The 19,922-nt window shown below is 42.7% G+C and overlaps 1 protein-coding gene across 1 annotated transcript in view; it reads right to left on the minus strand.

Annotated features, from left to right (window-relative positions):
• VWA3B (von Willebrand factor A domain containing 3B) overlaps positions 1–18,043 on the minus strand; it is a 67,301-nt gene extending 49,258 nt beyond the window's left edge. The window contains exons 1-7 of the mRNA XM_075491926.1: positions 17,966–18,043; positions 16,116–16,334; positions 13,868–13,962; positions 9,011–9,261; positions 6,764–6,923; positions 2,709–2,878; positions 679–803 (exon numbers count right to left, since the gene is read on the minus strand). Coding sequence (XP_075348041.1) covers positions 679–803; positions 2,709–2,878; positions 6,764–6,923; positions 9,011–9,261; positions 13,868–13,962; positions 16,116–16,334; positions 17,966–18,005 — 1,060 coding nt within the window. The 5' untranslated portion in view covers positions 18,006–18,043. The remainder of the gene's footprint in view (positions 1–678; positions 804–2,708; positions 2,879–6,763; positions 6,924–9,010; positions 9,262–13,867; positions 13,963–16,115; positions 16,335–17,965) is intronic.
• Positions 18,044–19,922: the final 1,879 nt, after the last annotated feature.

Below are 19,922 nucleotides of genomic sequence, written 5' to 3' on the forward strand. Positions count from 1 at the left end.
ACCCCAATCCAGTCCCACTGAACAGTAAGGCTGACTTACCCAGAGGAAGTAGCACTGTGACTAGTAAGAAGCACACCGAGAGCTTTCTGCCCAGCTCCACACCCCAGTAAAACTGTTTCTTTCTGTTATTTGTTTCCTCCTCTTTTTTTTTTCATCAATTCCCCCCCCACCCTTTGCACCTTCTTCTCTCTGATTATTTTAGACATGATTATGCCTGTCTTTATGACAAATTCAGATCCTGAGAGAAGCAAGTCAACCTCATGTGGATTTAATCCCCTTAGATTATGTATGAACTTGGCCTGTATTGATGTGGCTGTTGTATCAGATGGTCTTCCACACTTTTCCTCTTCCTTTCTGCCATTTCTCTATACATTTCCACAAGGTCACTGGCATAAGCACACCAGTACTATTCTTCATCTGCCTAAATAAATGTTCTTCTTTTCCCTTTTTTCACTTCTTTCATTCTCACATGCACATCCTCTACTCTCTTCACTTCTCTCTTTTCCTTTCTGTCTCTTTCCCACCCACAGAATTTCCATTTGACCAGTCTTGTCCTCACCCCACCCATGCCCACAGAAGGCTTCTTTTGATTTTACACTTAGCAAGTTCCTATATTATATTTCTATTCGGAAACCTCACTGAGAAAATCAGTATCTTCTTGGTTTTTGTATTGTCTACCTAGTGGCATTCGCCCTTTCACTTTTCTGGAATTCAGGGGAATTAGACCTTTTCCATCCTCTTCACACTTTAGTGCAGGTCCAGTAGCATCTCTATAGTCATTCTTCTCCGCAAAAGCATGGAATCTGCAATACAAAATGAGTTTTCACCAGTACGTAAACTACATAAATACTTTCCTAATTGTAACGAGATGTATGTCACACATGCAAGATCATAGTGGTATACAACTTCGGAATTATTTGCTTATCTATTCAAGATACCTAAACCTTCAACTACAACAGCACTATGAATATTATCAAACCTTTTATATACATGTATGTATATTCTGAAATCTTCTCATGAAGAATAACCTTTCACTTTGGTATCGTTTGCTCTAAGGCACCTTCCTTTTCAATCTCCTGGAAATCTGTTTTTAATTAATGCTTTTAACATGCTGAGCAAGCATGTCATTTGAGATGTCTGAGATGACACTAACACCTTTTTATCAGATTATCCTCCCAGTTGAACGCCCAACAGGAACATTTATTTCATTATTGGCATACAAATCGGGAAATCAGGCAGACTTCATTTACCCTCATTGTCAAAACAGAAAGGCTCTCAGAGCAGGAAAAAGACGCATTTCTAAAACAGAACTACACTAGAAACAAGCTCAAGCCATGAAAAGCCCATGAACTTGGCCATTCTTATGGGAAAGCTGACTTAAACTTATAGACAATTACTGGGCAAATACCCACCAGCAAGATATCCCAGTATCCCAGATAAGTCTCTGCACCAAGGCTAGACTCATGTAAAAAGCAGTGGGAATCACATCAAACAAAATTATTCCTCTCAGCTCCCTGCCACAACCCTTCTGGCCTCTTTCTCTACCATACAAGAAACATTCCCTTTCCTTTTATAAAGGAGGTAAAAACAAAAGAAAATGAAGGATGGTGACTGGCAATGTACCTGGTATCATGGAGGTACCATGGTTCTAAATGACCACAATCATTTTAGACACACACCAGACCAGAGCAAACATAACACTTTCCCACAGTCTTGTTTTTTGGCAGACACTCCATCTCTTAAAAGCTACTTCTAAACACAGATGGCTATAAAAGAGCTAAGCAGCTGCCATCTTACCAATTGCTCTGCTGTCATTTGGGAGATTTCTACTGTTGGAGGTCTTCCCACTCTTGCACAAACAACAGTGAAACAGAAGGAGCTAGCAGCCATTTCACAGCTCCGTAACTGTACGGTGACTTCTGTTAAGCAGACAAACACCTACTGACTCCTACTGCCCTCCTGCTGTTCAGCATGAGTTTGGTATTGTGGGGTTTTGTGTTTGTTCATTTGTTTTCCTTATTTTGATATCAGAATCAAGATTAAAGTTTTATTATTGCTTTCTACTGAAGGCTGATTCTCACCACACAGCTGATTCCCAGGATAAAGTAGCCAACAAGCCACATGGAATATATTGGTTTCCACCAACCATACCAAACAGATGCTAGAAAGCAGGGTACAGAACTGCATTTCCATACAACCAGGCCTGATGGATAACACCACATCAATTTTTTCTTGTTCTGGGATCTGTCTATTCCAGACAGGCATTACCTTTTCAGTACATGTCTGTATGGCACTTGGTCCAACAAAACTCTAGATCCTTTGCTGGTGCCTGTGGATATTACCAGAGTACAAAGCAATGCAATAAAAACTTGTTTCAGTTGATGTTGTGACCCTTTCCCTTGAAATTTTTCAGACTTCAAAAGAGGAGCAGATGACAGACGATTTACAATATAAAAAAGGAATGGCCTTTCTGCAAGCCAGTGAGCACATACATGGAGAGAAGCTGGTCTGTTCGAGTAGGTCCTGCATTTTAGTCATATCTCTTAGACTATTTCCCCAGTTTCCCCAGATGGCTTACTGAACTGTTTTGTCTCATTTTCCTCATGAGTAAAGCAGGGATTATATTCAGATATCTTCCAATACCATTCCTAGCAGCAAAGCACTTTAAAAGTACTGAAATCATTACTGTGCTGCTTCTTTTGTCATACCTGCCAGAGGCCAAGCGGCTCAACTCCTTCAGAAAAATAATAGTTTCATCTTCCCTAGCATTGAAAGATACAGTGTTGACTGGACAGGGGCCATCAGAAACCTTCTCAAGGAGTAGCTGCTTTGTGTCCACTGGAACATCACCCGCAGCAAAGTAATAAACAGCTTCAACCTGTCATTAAAGAGGAAAAAAAAATTGGGAATTGGAAGACATCATTTTACATAGATGCCTGGTACTTATTCAAGCACTGTCCCGTGCTAAGTACTGGTAGGAAAATTTGGTAGAAGCGATGCATTACTTGGGCTAGAAGATTTTCAGATCTTTGGTTCTCCCTCTCATTTACACTAGTAATTCAGATGAGGTCCACACAAAATTTCCTGAAGTGAGAAGAGAACCTGGCCCACAGCTGCTGGGTCTGATTCTGCCCCTTGCAAGCCCCTTTCCACAGAAGTTAACTGAAACCAAAGAGAGGCGTAAGGAAGGACAACTGTATTATTAGTCAGGACAAGGCTCTGTGCCACATTCCACTTTTATGAAAAGGGATGCTATGTTGGTGGTTGCCAGGGCTGAAAATCAGTATGAACATTTATACCGGACATACTTTCACTGGCAGCACGTATTTTGAGGGTAGGAAAGATGCATCATTCTTTGAATGCTACTGCTGGTATTTACAGATAATTCGTATTTTTTGTACTTCCCAAGGCAGAGGGAGCTTGGCAGGTTTATTATGACCACACACGCTTATATCCTGAAAATGTTATTGCAAGAAGAGAGAGAAGTTGAAGAATCAAGTTATTGCTTGATTATTACATTATAAGGGATTTACCTGCACTTATCCATGCTAACAATCCTCATGGTAAGTATGCTTCTTGAATTTTCACCATCATTAAAAACAAATGTAACAACAGCTATCCCATGATGATGTTCAAGACAATAAGTATAGCATATCAGTCCTATGGCACAGTACATACCAACTGGTAAATAACTGATAAATAGTTGTTTAACTGAAAAAATACACTCAAATATTACTAGGAATCCCGGGACATGCACCACAAAAGAGAAGACAACTATTTGAGTCTGGGATGGCACGGAGGAAATGTTTCTGCACCCACATAATTTCATGCAGTACTAAAGCAAATTCAGTATCACCTGCAAGTGTGTTCATCCATTTCCACTACTGCCTTTGATACTGATTTTTATTTCAGCTCCCTGAGCCAACAGACTGGCACATGAAGATCTTTTACAGACTGGCACATGAAGATCTTTTGCCTAGTTTGTACTCGAACCTCCCAGGCTGTAGGATCCCTGTACCATCCCCCATCATAAGCATGTTGACACAAACTGACATGGACTTCTGAATTGCAAGCTCTCTCCCTCCTCTACCTTTTGCCACAAATACTCGGGCTAATCCCCAGCACTGGAAGACATCTCTGCCAAGCAGCAACTCAATCTCAGGCTAGATCAGGCAAATTAACGAAGCACAGCACCTTGCGACCTCGGGCTTCCCTTGGATCTTGTAGAGGGGGCGAGACACTCCATGTGGGAGGCAGGGCCCATAGTTACAGACCACACTTGCTTGAGAGCAAGCAGGTCTGTGGTCAGCCAGGTGTCCTGGCAATCACTGTTAATGCTAGACAAATACTCAGGTTAAAGAGAAGAATGAATGTGTTTCATTAAAGTGCAAGATTAACAAAATACTTATTAGCTTTAGAAAAAGGTGCACAGAAACAAAACGAAAGAACTCTTACACCTATCTGTGCTTTAGTTCAGTTTTACAAGGTTCCCTCTCTGTTTCATCCAGCTAAAAAGCTATCCGAGCATGCACACAGCTCTCCCAGCTGAGACCCAGTCCTTGGACAACACCTTGTTCCTATTCCTTTTGCTGAAGAGGCTCCTGACCTGGTGGAACACATGCATATTGCACAACCACTTTTCCTTGTGTTCCTTCAGATTCATATCTTCTCCTTCTTCCTCCTAAGACTGCCAATAATTCATAAACTTGATATTCAATAAGGGTATCAATTTTCACACTTCCTCCAAAGGATTTACTGCCTGCCTCTGCAACTTTTAAAATGCTGACAGTTCTTGGGCATAGCTGATGCAGAACGGACTCCTCAGAAGAAAATAAACAAAATTGCTAACCACAGACAATTCACTCTACTTAACTACAAGCCCAGCAATACCATACCACAAAGAAAATGTTCCTTACAGATTAGTGGGGAAAGGTCAAAACCTTTCCATTTAGTCCTTCCTATTTTGAAAATTAGAATTTATGCAGCCATCTAAATAAGCAAACAAACTTCATACAAGCACAGGAAGGAGAACAACATGAACAGTTCCTCACAGTCTTTACCTTGTTGGGGAGGTGTGTTTTGGATGGGTGACCCACACTTTGCTGAGTGGCACCTGTACAGAACCGCAAGTTAAACACTGTGGATGCATCTGTGGCGGCAGGTAGAGCTCAAAGGATTGCAACCTTACAGCAGAGTGATCTTGAGCTTGGGACTGATAGGTCATGAGGAAAGGAAATCTAGGGAGTCACCACGCATGGGAAGAAAAGCTCAGCTAAAGGAATGACAGGAAGAGCCAAGTGTAGGGGAAAAAAGAGCTATCGTTTTGGAGTAACTTCTGTTGATGAAGCCAGTTCTGAGGAACGAATCATTTACAACCCTTCAGTAAGTATGCAGCTTTTGCCTAGGACTGAATGGGGTCTCCCCCAGCCTGCAGTACAGTGAAGCTTGCACTCAAGTGAACTGTCAGTCATGAATGATAATGATTGTATTTAGGAGTAACTGATGTTTTATGTTGAGCACCTGCCACAATTGACTCCCCCAGATTACCCATTAGCCCACCAATGTCCAGAAAAAAATAATAGACGTCTCACTGTTGGACAGATTTTAATTTCTATTTATTCATATGCAGACCCACCAGGTCCAACAAGCCTTTTTTTAATCCAGACAATACTGAAATCTAAATACGATCTTTTTCGTTTCCCACCAGGAAATCAGTAATACACTGCAAATTGAAAATGTTAATAAAATTTATGAAGGAGGCATTTTAAAAAGCAGTCATAAAAAAATCTCACTGTTGCACAATTTGTTCCTCACCCAGTTCCTTTTTAATATCAGTTTCCAAACATCAAGGTTGATCTGGACGAGAATCCACCAGCATGGGGAACCAGAAGGAAACTCAAGCCAAATTTACCTTCTCCTTCTAACAATGTCTCAGAATTTACAAAGCAGTTAGGATTGGATCTGTGCACAGGGATGGATCTTAATGGCAGTGAAAACCAATGATTCTAGTCCACACGCAGTAGGCCCAATTTTCCGTTAAATTCAGGTGCCAGGGAACTTAATGTGCATTGTAAGCAAATTTCATAAAATATCTCTTTAACAACACAAGTTTTAAGTGACTAGCTCAAACGATGGCACATATGTTTTACGTCTTGTGACTCTGCTATAATGAATAAATATGGTACTTTTAGAAACAGACAGAATTTAATTGCAGGAATACCTGTGCATGCTTTGTCTTTTTGTTCTGGAAGAAACTCTAACTATAACCTGGATGATGAAAAAGGATTTGCACACCCCTACCATGAGTTAATGCTTAAATAAATCTCAGTACTCACTATTTTGGATTTTAAATATAATTTCTCATGAGCACTTTGGATACATAACAAAATAAAAGTGGTTTCCCCATCTTCAATAATGTTGATACTAGCAATTTTCTCTAAAACTTGAAGCCCTGAAAAACATATATGGCAAACAAAGTGGAAGGGAAGATGTTTTCTCTTTCCCTTAATGACTGAATATGTTATTTATTCTGTGTACTCTAGAAAAGAAAATAAACAAGTTTCTGCATTCAAAATACAATACATTTACATAAACAGGCCATCAGTGAACATAGTATGCAGCTACACTTGGGGAAAAAAAACTTTCCAAATGCCATCATTAATATTTATCTTTGCAATATTCATCGGGGTAAATCACAGTAGCCAGTCTGGCACTGAATATTCTTGGATTTACTTGAGGGTTCTGAAAAGATGTATGAGCTTACCGCCTCATCACTCATGGCCTCCAGCAGGGCTTCAGCAGAGTTGGTATGGCTGGCAGCTGTCATATGGTCCAGCTTCCAGAGCCACGTAACAGCAGACTTTACAGTATGCTCAGACACAGGAGTAGATTTCTGTTGCCATTTCATAAGCTCCTGAGCAGCCCTGAAAATGACATTAACTATAAATCAGACACAGTGAGAATAATGCTGGCAGAGCAAGAGAGTGGAGCTCTGCTATTGTTACTATTCTTTTATATTCTTAGGTAATAATTACAATAAACCACAGATACTGAATCTAGACTTGCAATAAAAGAAGTAGAGGAAAAATAAAACCCTTAGAAAAATACTGTAATTTTTATAAGAAATTTTTTTGAGACAACCGTTTCCAAAGTAGGGTCAAGAGAGCTAAAGTACTTTAAAAACAGTTCCTAATTCATATCTTCCCTAAACATAAAAACACAATCAGGTTTTTAAAATACATGTAGGGAAAAAAAAATCTGGCTTCCACAGGTCTCTTTCCACAACTTGCGGCATGACCTTTGTGTCAGACCATTTTAACTGATGTGCTTTTTTTGTAGTAGGGCTGATCTTTATCTACCCATCAAAATAAAACTTGTGATGCTAAGCTTTTTGATATTTTAATTGATCAAAGGCCTTAGTCTTAATGGCTGTACAGAAGCACAAAGTATATGAGCATGTATGCCTGTGCATTTGTACATAAAAAGACAGAAAGCAAATAAAAAAACAACTGGTTCCAGTATCTGTGACATTCCATCAAGCACTATTTTGAAGAGTTTCCTGCAAATCTAAAAGACAAGTATGTTTTCCAAGATTCTTTTAAAGTGATGATTTGTATGCTATATTGTCCTTTGTCTCCCTCCTGCGCAAACAACCAAATCGATGAACACAATTATTGTGCCTCAATTTTAACTTGACTTTGCAGATCATTTTTAAAGAAAATGTTTTATGTGCTTCTCAAAAGCTATGGAAGTTATCTTCTACTTTTGAAATCTCAGTTGTATCACAAGCTAGAGAATTAAGATAGGGCACCAGAATCAAATCTGCAGGACAAAGCTTGGGTAAAACAACTTTAAGAATCACAGTGTAGTTGCAAGTTATCACTGTGGAACCAATTTTAAAATTGTATTACCTAATTTGTGCATTGTTTTTTTCATAGCCACAAAATTCCACTCATCTATCCAAAGTCAAGCTTACGCATTCAAATCTTTATGCATATATGAGAATTTGTGCAGAGATACATAAATTTGAATAGCTGCTTCTATTGTTCTATCTGTAACTAAACCCAAATTCATTTACTCATGTTAGGGAACAAGCATTTGTCTTTTGTTACGGAAATCTAGTATTGTTTCCTGTTTCTGCTACTGATTTCTCTGACCATGGAAATCTATAGAAATACAAATGACTATGCCTGTGCCTACAGCACTTAGGGGAGTGTACGTTTAGCTGTAAGGCAGAAACCTGTAATGCCTAAAGACACAAGAATGCCTAGGCAGTCAGATGGGACCTCACTGTTTCTCTCTCTAATACTTAGATGCCTGAAGAGCATTACTGCTATTGTAAAGCCCCCCTTATCCTTCTGTTTTTCTGTGCTACATTTGTAGAAGGCATATATCAGTATTTGGGTTCTGTTAGTCTTTATCTGTTCTTCAGGGTAACGATGGTCTTCTGTTAAATGGAAGTAGCAAGCTCAGCATGACTGCGGGTGAAACTTAGCAGAAAATCTATAGATATTACCATTACATGAATCAGGACAATTTCCACTACAGAAGGCATATTATCCAAACACATGTCTATATGATATGAGACTCCTTTTTATTCTGCAGCAATGGGCAGACATGGACTTCTTTTTTTTTTAGCCTGGAGAAGAGAAGGCTCCGGGGAGACCTTATTGCAGCCTTTCAATACTTAACGAGGGCTTATAACAAAGATGGGGACAGACTTTTTAGTAGGGCCTCTTGTGATAGGAAAAGGGGTAATGGTTTTAAACTAAAAGAGGGTAGATTTAGACTAGATATAAGGATGAGGGTGATGAGACACTGGAACAGGTTGCCCCGAGAGGTGGTAGATGCCCCATCCCTGAAAACATTCAAGGTCAGGTTGGACGGGGCTTTGAGCAACCTGATCTAGTTGAAGATGTCCCTGCTCATTGCAGGGGGGTTGGACTAGATGACCATTAAAGGTCCCTTCCAACCCAAACCATTCTATGATTCTATGATTCTTTCTGCTTACCGAATGAGGTTGAATTTGGCAATTTGGGTCACCTGCTCCACAAGTACCATAGAAAGTGCATCCCGACATAGATCAAATTCAGTTGGAGCCGCAGTGCCAAAATCCAAAACAATGACAATGCACCGTTCTTCAATCACTCCAAATATCTGCCGGCTCTCACTGGTTAACCATTCCATTCGCTGCTTATATAGCTCAATAGCTCCCATTAGACAATCCACAAAATGAAGAATCAGTTCTTTTCTGGCTGTCAGCTTTATTTAAATAAGGGAGAGAAAGAAATTGAACATCAAAACAAATAATACAAATGCAGCTCCGAGCTTAGCACAGCTGCAATAGCTGGTTTGCAAGTGCCAGATATACCAGCCAAGGTAGCAATGAAAACAACCCATTTTTCTTCCACTACTTCAAGAGCAAATACTTGACAAATACATCTAAGCTATAATAGAAAAGACACTGCATTTTGTCCTAATTGCTTTTCATAATCTTTTTATACGAGCATGGGACAGTGCCAGTGGGTTGTCTGACTTGTCTGTCTCAAGACTGGGGCAATTAGAATGAGCTGAACACAGGCTAGGATGTAGAAAGGGCTGCAGAGCAGATGGGTGAACAAACAAGGACACAGAAACTTTGTACCTTCTTAGACTAGAATTTTGACTGGCTTTTAAAATTTTGTACAGCAATACAAGGGAGCATAGGGCTTGGTTCTGGGGCACTTCAATCGCCACCTTGTCTTTAGCATTTGAAAGGAAAATGTAAAATGTTTCCTGTTTGTACTATTATTTCACTAACAATGCTCAGCATTACAGCTTAACTATTTGTGGGAAGGTGCTTAGGCAAACTGCACAGTTCAGGCAACTGCAATCAACAACTAAAACTACCCATGCCATATCAGTAAAATAAGAAAAACCTAGATTCAGTACTAAAATTATAAACAGCAGACCCTCCCTGTGAATATACATATACACATTCACCATGCAAAATGATTTGTGGGTTTAAAAATTCACCACAGGTTCCAGTAAAGACATTCCCCCAATATCTCTGACCCATGTAAGCTAATTTACCGGCTACCTTCTACCTCCAACTACCTTTGCCGGGACTAAGTACAAAACCTTGGAGATACAAATGTTTTTAGACAAGAACATTTCTCAGGGAGAAGATATTTTGTGTGCCAGTCTGCACACTTCTTCCTCTCATTTGTATTTTTCTCTGTTCTTTAATCACAGAATCACAGAATCACAGAATCACAGAATCATATAGGTTGGAAAAGACCTTTAAGATCATCGAGTCCAACCATAAACCTAACACTGCCAAAAACCATCACTACACCATGTCTCTAAGTACCTCATCCAAACGTTCTTTAAATACCTCCAGGGATGGCGACTCAACCACTTCCCTGGGCAGTCTGTTCCAATGCTTGATAACCCTCTCGGTGAAGAAAAATTTCCTAATATCCAGTCTAAACCTCCCCTGGCGCAACTTGAGGCCATTTCCTCTTGTCCTATCACTTGTTACCTGGGAGAAGAGACCAACCCCCACCTCTCTACAACCTCCTTTCAGGTAGTTGTAGAGAGCGATGAGGTCTCCCCTCAGCCTCCTTTTCTCCAGGCTAAACAGTCCCAGCTCCCTCAGCCGCTCCTCATAAGACTTCTGCTCCAGACCCTTCACCAGCTTCGTTGCCCTTCTCTGTACGCGCTCCAGTACCTCAATATCCCTCTTGTAGTGGGGGGCCCAAAACTGAACACAGTATTCGAGGTGCGGCCTCACCAGTGCCGAGTACAGGGGCACAATCACTTCCCTAGTCCTGCTGGCCACGCTATTTTTGATACAGGCCAGGATGCCATTGGCCTTCTTGGCCGCCTGGGCACACTGCTGGCTCATATTCAGGCGGCTGTCAACCAACACCCCCAGGTCCTTCTCTGCCAGGCAGCTTTCCAGCCACTCTTCCCCAAGCCTGTAGCGTTGCATGGGGTTGCTGTGGCCCAAGTGCAGGACCTTGCACTTGGCCTTGTTAAACCTCATACAATTCACCCCAGCCCATCGATCCAGCCTGTCCAGGTCCCTCTGCAGAGCCTGCCTACCCTCCAGCAGATCAACACTCCCACACAACTTGGTGTCGTCTGCAAACTTACTGAGAGTGCACTCGATCCCTTCGTCCAGATCATTGATAAAGATGTTAAACAGAACTGGCCCCAACACCGAGCCCTGGGGAACACCGCTTGTGACCGGCCGCCAACCGGAGTAAACTCCATTCACCACCACTCTCTGGGCCCGGCCGTCCAGCCAGTTCTTTACCCAGCGAAGAGTACACCCGTCCAAGCCATGAGCAGCCAGTTTCTCCAGGAGAATGCCGTGGGAAACCGTGTCAAAGGCTTTACTGAAGTCTAGATAGACAACATCCACAGACTTCCCCTCATCCACTAGGCGGGTCACCTTATCATAGAAGGAGATCAGGTTGGTCAAGCAGGACCTGCCTTTCCTGAACCCATGCTGGCTGGGCCTGATCCCCTGGTTATTCTCTACATGCCGTGTGATAGCACTCAGGATGATCTGCTCCGTCAGCTTCCCCGGCACCGAGGTCAGGCTGACAGGCCTGTAGTTCCCCGGGTCATCCTTCCGGCCCTTCTTGAAGATGGGTGTCACATTCGCTAATCTCCAGTCAGCAGGGACTTCCCCAGTTAGCCAGGACTGCTGGTAAATGATGGAAAGGGGCTTGGTGAGCACATCTGCCAGCTCCTTCAACACTCTCGGGTGGATCTCATCAGGCCCCATAGACTTGTGAGTGTCTAAGTGGTGCAGCAGGTCACTCACCATTTCCCCCTGGATAATGGGGGCTCCAGTCTGGTCCCCATCCCTATCTTCCAACTCCAGGGGCTGGGTACCCATAGAACATTCGGCCCTGCTAATAAAGACTGAGGCAAAGAAGGCATTAAGTACCTCAGCCTTTTCCTCATCCTTGGTCACTGTGTTTCCTCCCACATCTACTAGGGGCTGGAGATTCTCCTTAGCTCTCCTTTTGCTGCTAATGTATTTGAAGAAGTGTTTTTTGTTGTCTTTTATAGCAGCAGCCAGACTGAGCTCTAGCTCAGCTTTGGCCCTTCTAGTTTTCTCCCTGCACAGCCTCGCTACACCCCTGTAGTCCTCCTGAGTTGCCCGCCCCTTCTTCCAGAGGTCATAGACTCTCCTCTTTCTCCTCAGTTCGAGCCAGAGCTCTCTAGTCAGCCAGGCCGGTCTTCTTCCCCGCCGGCTCGTCTTTCGGCACCTGGGGACAGCCCGCTCTTGTGCCTTTAGGACTTCCTCCTTAAAGAATGTCCAGCCTTCCTGGACCCCTTTGCCCATAAGAGCTGCCTCCCAGGGGACTCTGTCGACCAGTCTCCTAAACAGGCTGAAGTCCGCCCTCCGGAAGTCTAAGGTGGCAGTTTTGCCGACCTAATGTCAGCTAGGGCCCTGTTATGTGCCTCCCAGATACAGAGTCTCAGGCTGTCTGCCAAAGGAATGTAGGCCTGGGAAGGAGCACTTAGAAAATCCAGTTTCCTCCTATGACAGCCAGACTCATACAAAGAAGCTTATTGCACTACACCGATCAAACTCCATCTTAAAATAAAGCAGTTTTCTTGCACCACCCCTTCACTTGTAGTTGGCCAGTCCAGATTCCCATTTCTCTGAAGGCTGGAAAACTTCTGACTGTCCAGCCTAAATTTATTCATGGCAGTTCATACCCATTTATTCTTGGACTAGCATGCCTTTTAGCATAGAAAACTACAGCTTTTCGCCATCCCTGTAATTTGCCTTTCTGTAGGCATTCAAGGGCAATAATGCTACCCTTTGTCAGTCTTCTTTAGTCTTACTCACATACATCAACATCAACCAAGCCTTCTTATAAGATGAGCACTCCATTGCAGTTCATCCTACTAGCTCTTCCCAGTACCTGTTCTGGTTTGAATTGCTTCTTCTCAATCTGTGGAAACTGTACACAATATTGTACACAATATCCTAAATGATATCTCACCAGATCTTGTATAGTGGCATTGCAACCTTAATGCTACCAGAAATGTCTTTCCTACTGCTCCCAACATCTCCCAAGATTAAAAGACATTATGTAGATATTTCATGTGGAATTAATGGGAAAAAAATGAGGGGGAAAGGCTCCCTGAAATGATTCTTTTCCCATATTTAAGCCTTGTGCCTCAGAAGTGAGTCCAGTTATCAGAAAAAATGACAAGCCATTTGCTTTTGTAAAATCCTTTATGAATTAACTCTCTCCCCTCCTCGCTCACATGCGTATCTCTTCAGTCAGAATCCATCCTCTTAACAATGGGGCCGCCAGCAGCTGTTGCTAAGACATTCCTTAGAACATGAGCCTGGGCAGAGATCCAGCTAGCTGTCTCTATAGAGTAAGCTGAGCCTTTTGTGACCTGCTGGCACTAAGCAAAGCAGCGCTTTGCATCGGCAATGACAGCGCATTATGTCTTCTTATTTCAGCATCCCCATTTGTTTTATTGACCACGATTTTATTTTTTTTAACTCGGCTGAGCATCTTCTTTTTAAGTGTTCCCTCTTTCAAGTCAGGGTAAATGTTGCTTAGAAACTGCAGTCTTGTCTGGAAAGATTTACTGCAATGCTGCACCAAGGCAAGAGCGTAAGACTTTGCGAGGAAAAAAGAAAAAGATAACTAGCTTCCCTACCACTGATTGTTATCACTAACAGTTTGATAAAACAGAAAAAAAATTATCAAAAGATAAAGTTCTCACAAAGAATATAAGTATTTCATGCCACAGGGAGACATTTTAGTCACATCATTCTGCTACAGTGATAACAACTTCTAAGTGCACAGGGAAGTTACAAGTCAGTCACACTTACATTATACACGCTGCCATCTTGTGCTCTCTTGTATTGAGGAAACAGACCATCTGCATACCGAGAAGCTACAAGTTTCCCCAAGGTGATCACATAATCTACAGTAAAGGTTACAAAAGATCAAGTTGCTAATCATAAGGATTACTTCAAACATATTTTTCAGGTTGATGTGCGCACCTTCCATGTGTGAGCCACATGCATTTGTATTGAACTCTTGACAGTAAGAAACGTGAGAGAAATTCTAATAATGGGTTTTTTTACTATTTTTTCTGGCTATGTCTATGTTGGGTCCCTGAGGGCACCCACAGGCCTTTATTGCCCTGATCAGCCTCACCTGGGGTTTCCACTCACAGGGTGCTCAGGCCTGGGCACCGAGTCTTTGCTTTAGCTGTGTTGTAGGTGTACCTGTCTCACAGAATCACAGAATCACAGAATCATATAGGTTGGAAAAGACCTTTAAGATCATCGAGTCCAACCATAAACCTAACACTGCCAAAAACCACCACTACACCATGTCTCTAAGTACCTCATCCAAACGTCCTTTAAATACCTCCAGGGATGGCGACTCAACCACTTCCCTGGGCAGTCTGTTCCAATGCTTGATAACCCTCTCGGTGAAGAAAAATTTCCTAATATCCAGTCTAAACCTCCCCTGGCGCAACTTGAGGCCATTTCCTCTTGTCCTAGTTCCTCTTGTCTCGAGTTCTGCTAGTGGACCTCTCCCCTGGATAGACCTCTCAGCCCTATATTATAGCCTTGTCTCCAATTCTGCCTCCTGGATGTGGCTCTTAGACCTATGTTGTGGCCTTGTCTCCAGTCTTGTTTCTGGCTCCATCTCCTGCTGCTCCTGGCTGCACTCCCTGGCTGGACTCTAGACATGGTTCATCACCTCACCCTGTCCGGGACTGTCTGTGGATGCTGTTAACAGCACCCTGCTCTGCCTGCGGTGCTCAGATGCTGCAGGACTGCATCCTGGTCAGCGAGGGCACTGCCTGGGCTGTGGTGCCCTTTGGCTCCTGGCTCATTTTCCCCCCATGGAGCAGCCCTGCTCTTGCTGCTCCCTGCCAGTTTAGTCAGAAGTGGGGAAAAAAAACACATTTAATTATTTATAGGCCAAAAAGCTACATGGGACTTTAATAAATGAAAGGTTTAGGCAATTAAACTTCTGTATTATCCATTTACCTCACGACAGGACTTGCAAATATTTGTCCATCAAACAAAACACAAAATCTGGTACAGATAATGCTGTTCTCTTACACAACTAAATGGGTGCAGAAGTGGGTGCAACTAAGGAAAAAGTTGCACTCTGCTCTTTCAGTAGCTAGAAATCTTCTACAGGATCTCCACTGATAGGAAAACATTAGGGGTAGGAATATTTAATGTCACAAAGCAGCTACTCTGTACAGCATGCTGCCCTGCTAAGCTAGTACGTTCTGCTCCTAAAAGTACACTGTAACAACATTAACCCTGTTTAACAGCAGCTTCTTCACCTACAGCATACAGGATTTCAGGATGTGCACTGTTGATCTCTGAATGCCCCATGGACACAAGCCAGCAAAAATCTTAAATTATGCAACCTAGAACAATTCCAATACATTACAACTCCTACTTCTCAGGCGGCAAGCTCTTCAAAGAAAAGAATATCTTACCATGGTCTGCAAAGCGCTATTATGACAGTGATTAATAATTATTAGCAAACTTTTTCCCTCCAGCTGTCAGATAACTGTAAAGGAACATTTTTCTATAGCCTGACTTTGCACGAAAAGCAGTCTGAATTCTAATCTCATTTAACTGCTTCCTTCAAGCTGGATCCCTGGAAATAATATACTATCCCCAAGCAGGCTGGGTAGCCCTGATGATCAACTAGTAGATCCCAGATGGGATCTACTTGGCACAGCATACATTATATTTGCCATCTAAAAATGGACCGAGATCTTATGGGGTGTTATCTATAGCTGAATTGGAGAGGATTTGAACTGGAGCCTAGGGTAAAGCAACAGTACAGCTGAGTATGGAAAGCCCTTCTCAGATTCTAAGTCCTTCTCAGATCAAAAGGAGATGGAGTCCCTCAGTTCTCTGAACTGGCAATGTCAGCAACTGTGGATACATCTTCCCTTTCTGTCATTATCATAAAATAAGAGATAATGTGAAAATCTCCTCTGTGTACACTGGGGTGCAAAATGAGCGTGACCCTCTAGACTATTCAAAGTCAGTGGTTTTTTAATTATTCTATTATTGATTTGTCTTATACCTTTCCTGTGCTGGAATCCAATCTGTGACAAAATCTGGGATAGGGACAATTTGTTTCTTTTGAGCCCATGAAGTTGAAGCCATTTAGAAGATGAAATGAGGGGTTGTACATCCATGTCCCACTGACTGACCGCCAGTCTCCTTTCCTTCTCTTCTGATTTCTTCTTGTGGGCCTCATGGGAATCTTCGGGATCTTGTGTGTGCTTTGAATCAAAGGCATCTGTTGTAAAAAGAAATGAGGGAAACGCAACATTTATACTTTAACTAAACAATTCACTTGAATTGTCTCCTTTCTTTACCTGTATTCCATGGTACTCTGTACACATACAGCTCGCCTCTTGTTTTCTTTTGTTATACTGAACAATGTGCTTAATCTGGAAAGCTGCTCTCAGTCCTACACATCTACTTGCTGTTATGTCTTTTTATTCATCCATATACATTTACCTTCAATTTATTAAAGAAAATGTCTCTCGTATGCTGAAATCCAAGCCCTGAAAGCTAAGTCCAGTTTGCCAAATGGTAATTCTTCCAGCTCCTAAGACACCCCTCCTAAATCTTGGGAATCAGAACTCATAATAGGCATTCAAAGATTGTCAGACCATCACTACATACACATTAGAAGCATTATGCAATAAACAAGGATTTCTGAACAATTACATGCTGAACTCCTACCATAAAGAACAGCAGCACCAGCAGCAGATCCTGACTTTTATTGCAAGGCTGGTGAAACTCCCTCTTCTCACATCATTTACCTGAAGTGTAAATGATGGTTCTGGCAGTATCTGCTTGAGGCTGTGATGGATCATGTGCATGCACAGGAAATCATGGACATGAAGGTCCAGTTTCTTTTTAAGTTCTACAGAACAACAAGCTTATCTCAGCACTGATGTATAGTCGGCTGGGCTAGCTCCACTTGAAACTGGCAGCAGAGACAGCCCAGAGCCGAGGGTGGTTGATGCAGAAATGGAAGCAACAACAACAGTAATGCCTCTGTTCCTCAGCACAGAGATTCTAGGAGGACTCTGGTATTTCCTGTTCATTCCCAAAATACTCTGCATGAGCTAAGCTGGCTTTAGTTGATTAAATACCCTTGCTGTATGTAAGTTTATTTTCTATGGACTTTTGATACTTCTGTCCATTTTCCCCAGCATCAACATTATCTGGAGTATCCCAGTCCCCCATTGCCTATATACTGTAAGCTGGCTGTAAACGTACCGCATGGATCAAACTGGTCCAAAATACAAAGAGGGGTACTTCTATCTTTAATGACTAAAAAATAACCTTCAGTCTAGTATGGAATATGATCAGAACTCTCTGCTAAGATCAAATGTTACAACAACTGACCTGGTTACAAAGGTTCATTAGATAGACTGTTCCTCAGTTAATAATACATAAAGGAAATGAGACTGTATCTTCAGAAATCATCTCCCAGTGACGGTAGCCTTCTATATGGTACAGAGTGGCACCAGCTCTTTCACAGCCATCAGTCCTGCAAGCAGGGCACTGGGCTGCCATGCCTGTTGGCATTTTAGCAGCCCTCCTCCTCTGCTCAATACAGAAGCAGCAGTGACAGATGTTAACTCTAGAGAGACAAGTGAAGGTTTGCAGCTGTTTGAGCGTTGTATATAGTCAGGCCCTGTTTATAGTCACTTGAACAGTCATTCCCAGCTTCCTCTTCCAAAAACGCAGAAAGGCCAGCACAGCACCCCCTATACAGCACAGGTGAGACTGGCACAGCTTCAGAATGGCTTGTACATAGCTAGCAGCATGCGCACCACAATGCTGCAAACGAAACTGGAAGTTATCCAGGAAAACATGGAATCTATGCAAAAATAGTCCTGAAATACTCACGGTCACTCCAGGCAAGTCTCTTACATGGATTGCCAGTCATGATAGAGCTCTTGATTGGCAGCTCCTCTTTGATTTCTTCTTAAAAACCTGAGGAATTATTATGTTTTAAAAAAATTAAAATATTGCCATGCACAGGTCAATATGAACTGGAGACCACCTCCACAGGCCAGGCAATGATAAACTGCAGAAGGTTGAGATCAAGATTTTCCTCAAGGAAAATATTATAAATGAAAAAGAATAGCTACTCCCCATGTCAAAAAAGGCTGAAGTCAGATATGACAGGGAGCCCCATACTCAGAAATGGGAAAGTGGGAAACTGGTAATATGGTTTCCTTTCCTTCCCTCTAAATTATCATAAAACAGAGCCAATGTGGAAGTTTCCACACAGATATGCTAGAAAAATGAGTGTGGTGTTTTGGCCTGCTGTCAGCCAGTTGTATTATATTCTATTATTGCTTTGCATTATACCTTACCTTTGCTATAATCCAATTTATGACTAAACCTGGGAGTATCTGAGAGGCAATTCTGTGAAGAGATTCATAACTTTGCCTATAAGACTACAAGATGATTCACAAAGAATTATGCGTGTATACATGTACGTCTATGTGGTATAAGGCCCAACTGTGAATAAGACACAACATATGAATAGAAAACAAAACGCCAGACAAAGCAAGGTAGCATATACTGGCTGAGTGTATCGCTTTGAGACATTGTGTTTTGCCATTTACTTGGTTCTTCTTTTAATAAATAAGGTGAATGAATGAGGGATATTTATGAATCACTAACAGGCCAGATGCTAGCTATTGTCATTAAGCAGCTTTTCCTATGGGAAAAGCAAAAATGGGATAAAATAATAACCCAAAGACTTAGCCTCCTCCCTCTTTCTTCATTACAGAACTTAACAAGCTATTTATTCCCCTCATATGGATTTAAATACCCATACAGAAATACATAAACCATTCCGGTCTCTGTCGTGCTCATGCAGAAAGACACAAACACTGTGAAAGGCAGGGAGGACATTAAAAAAATGGGAGTCCATTCTGCACCCTAACACCCCAGGCATTGCACAGAAGATGCCCTGCAGAAGTGCAAGCCCTGACTAGCAAGGACTTGGTGTCAGCGCAGTAAGAAGGAGCCCTTGCCACAGAAGACAATGCTGAGAGCGAATGCCCATAGTGAGCTGCCAGACTTGTGCCATTTCTGTCTCAGACTGCAGAAATAGTGGCTCAATGCTCTCACAGTAACAGCCAAGACACATTTCAAGCAGCAGCCTACATGGGAGAACGAATCTCAGGTGCCATCTCATGTTCCAGATGCCCAGGGGTGTGGTGACAGGTTTTCCCTTATGTTAGCCACCAGCACCATCCCCAGCTGCTTGAACAGCACCTGGACATGAAATGCTGGCGCTGTATGAAAATGAGCATTTGAAAGGAAACAAAGTGACTTCCAACGGAAACAGCAAGTTTACCTCAAGTCCTGGAGTTCAAAACCGATGACAGCCAGGATAACCTTCAGCCCAAAGTCTGGATCAAAACCAGTTATTTTCGAAAGGTGAACGAGAGTTCATGTGGGCACCTCTACCCTCCCGCTCTGGCCAGAGCAAACAATCTGCTAAAACCTTCACCCCTGCACGCTTTTGAGTTTTTAACAGACGCGGCAGTGTGTGCCGAGGCCGTAGGACCAGCCTGCCCCAACACACAGGAACGCCTCGGGAAAGCCCACACGCGTTACAGCCCAAGAAGCCGCCCCACGCCGCCCGAAGCGCCAAACCCCTGACGAACGGCGCACGGAGGGCTGGGGGAGCAGCGGCCTTCTGCAGAAACCGGGCAGGGGGTGCCACCGCAAAACCACAGCGGGGCCTGAGGAAGAGGGGGAGCGCGGGGCAAGGCCTGACCTGCTGCCGGGGCCACCCAGGATGAGGCGCGGCTCTATCACTCGCCGGTGCTGGCAAACGGTA

Source organism: Mycteria americana, chromosome 1 (assembly GCF_035582795.1).
Source record: "Mycteria americana isolate JAX WOST 10 ecotype Jacksonville Zoo and Gardens chromosome 1, USCA_MyAme_1.0, whole genome shotgun sequence".
Taxonomy (NCBI): Eukaryota; Metazoa; Chordata; class Aves; order Ciconiiformes; family Ciconiidae; genus Mycteria; species Mycteria americana.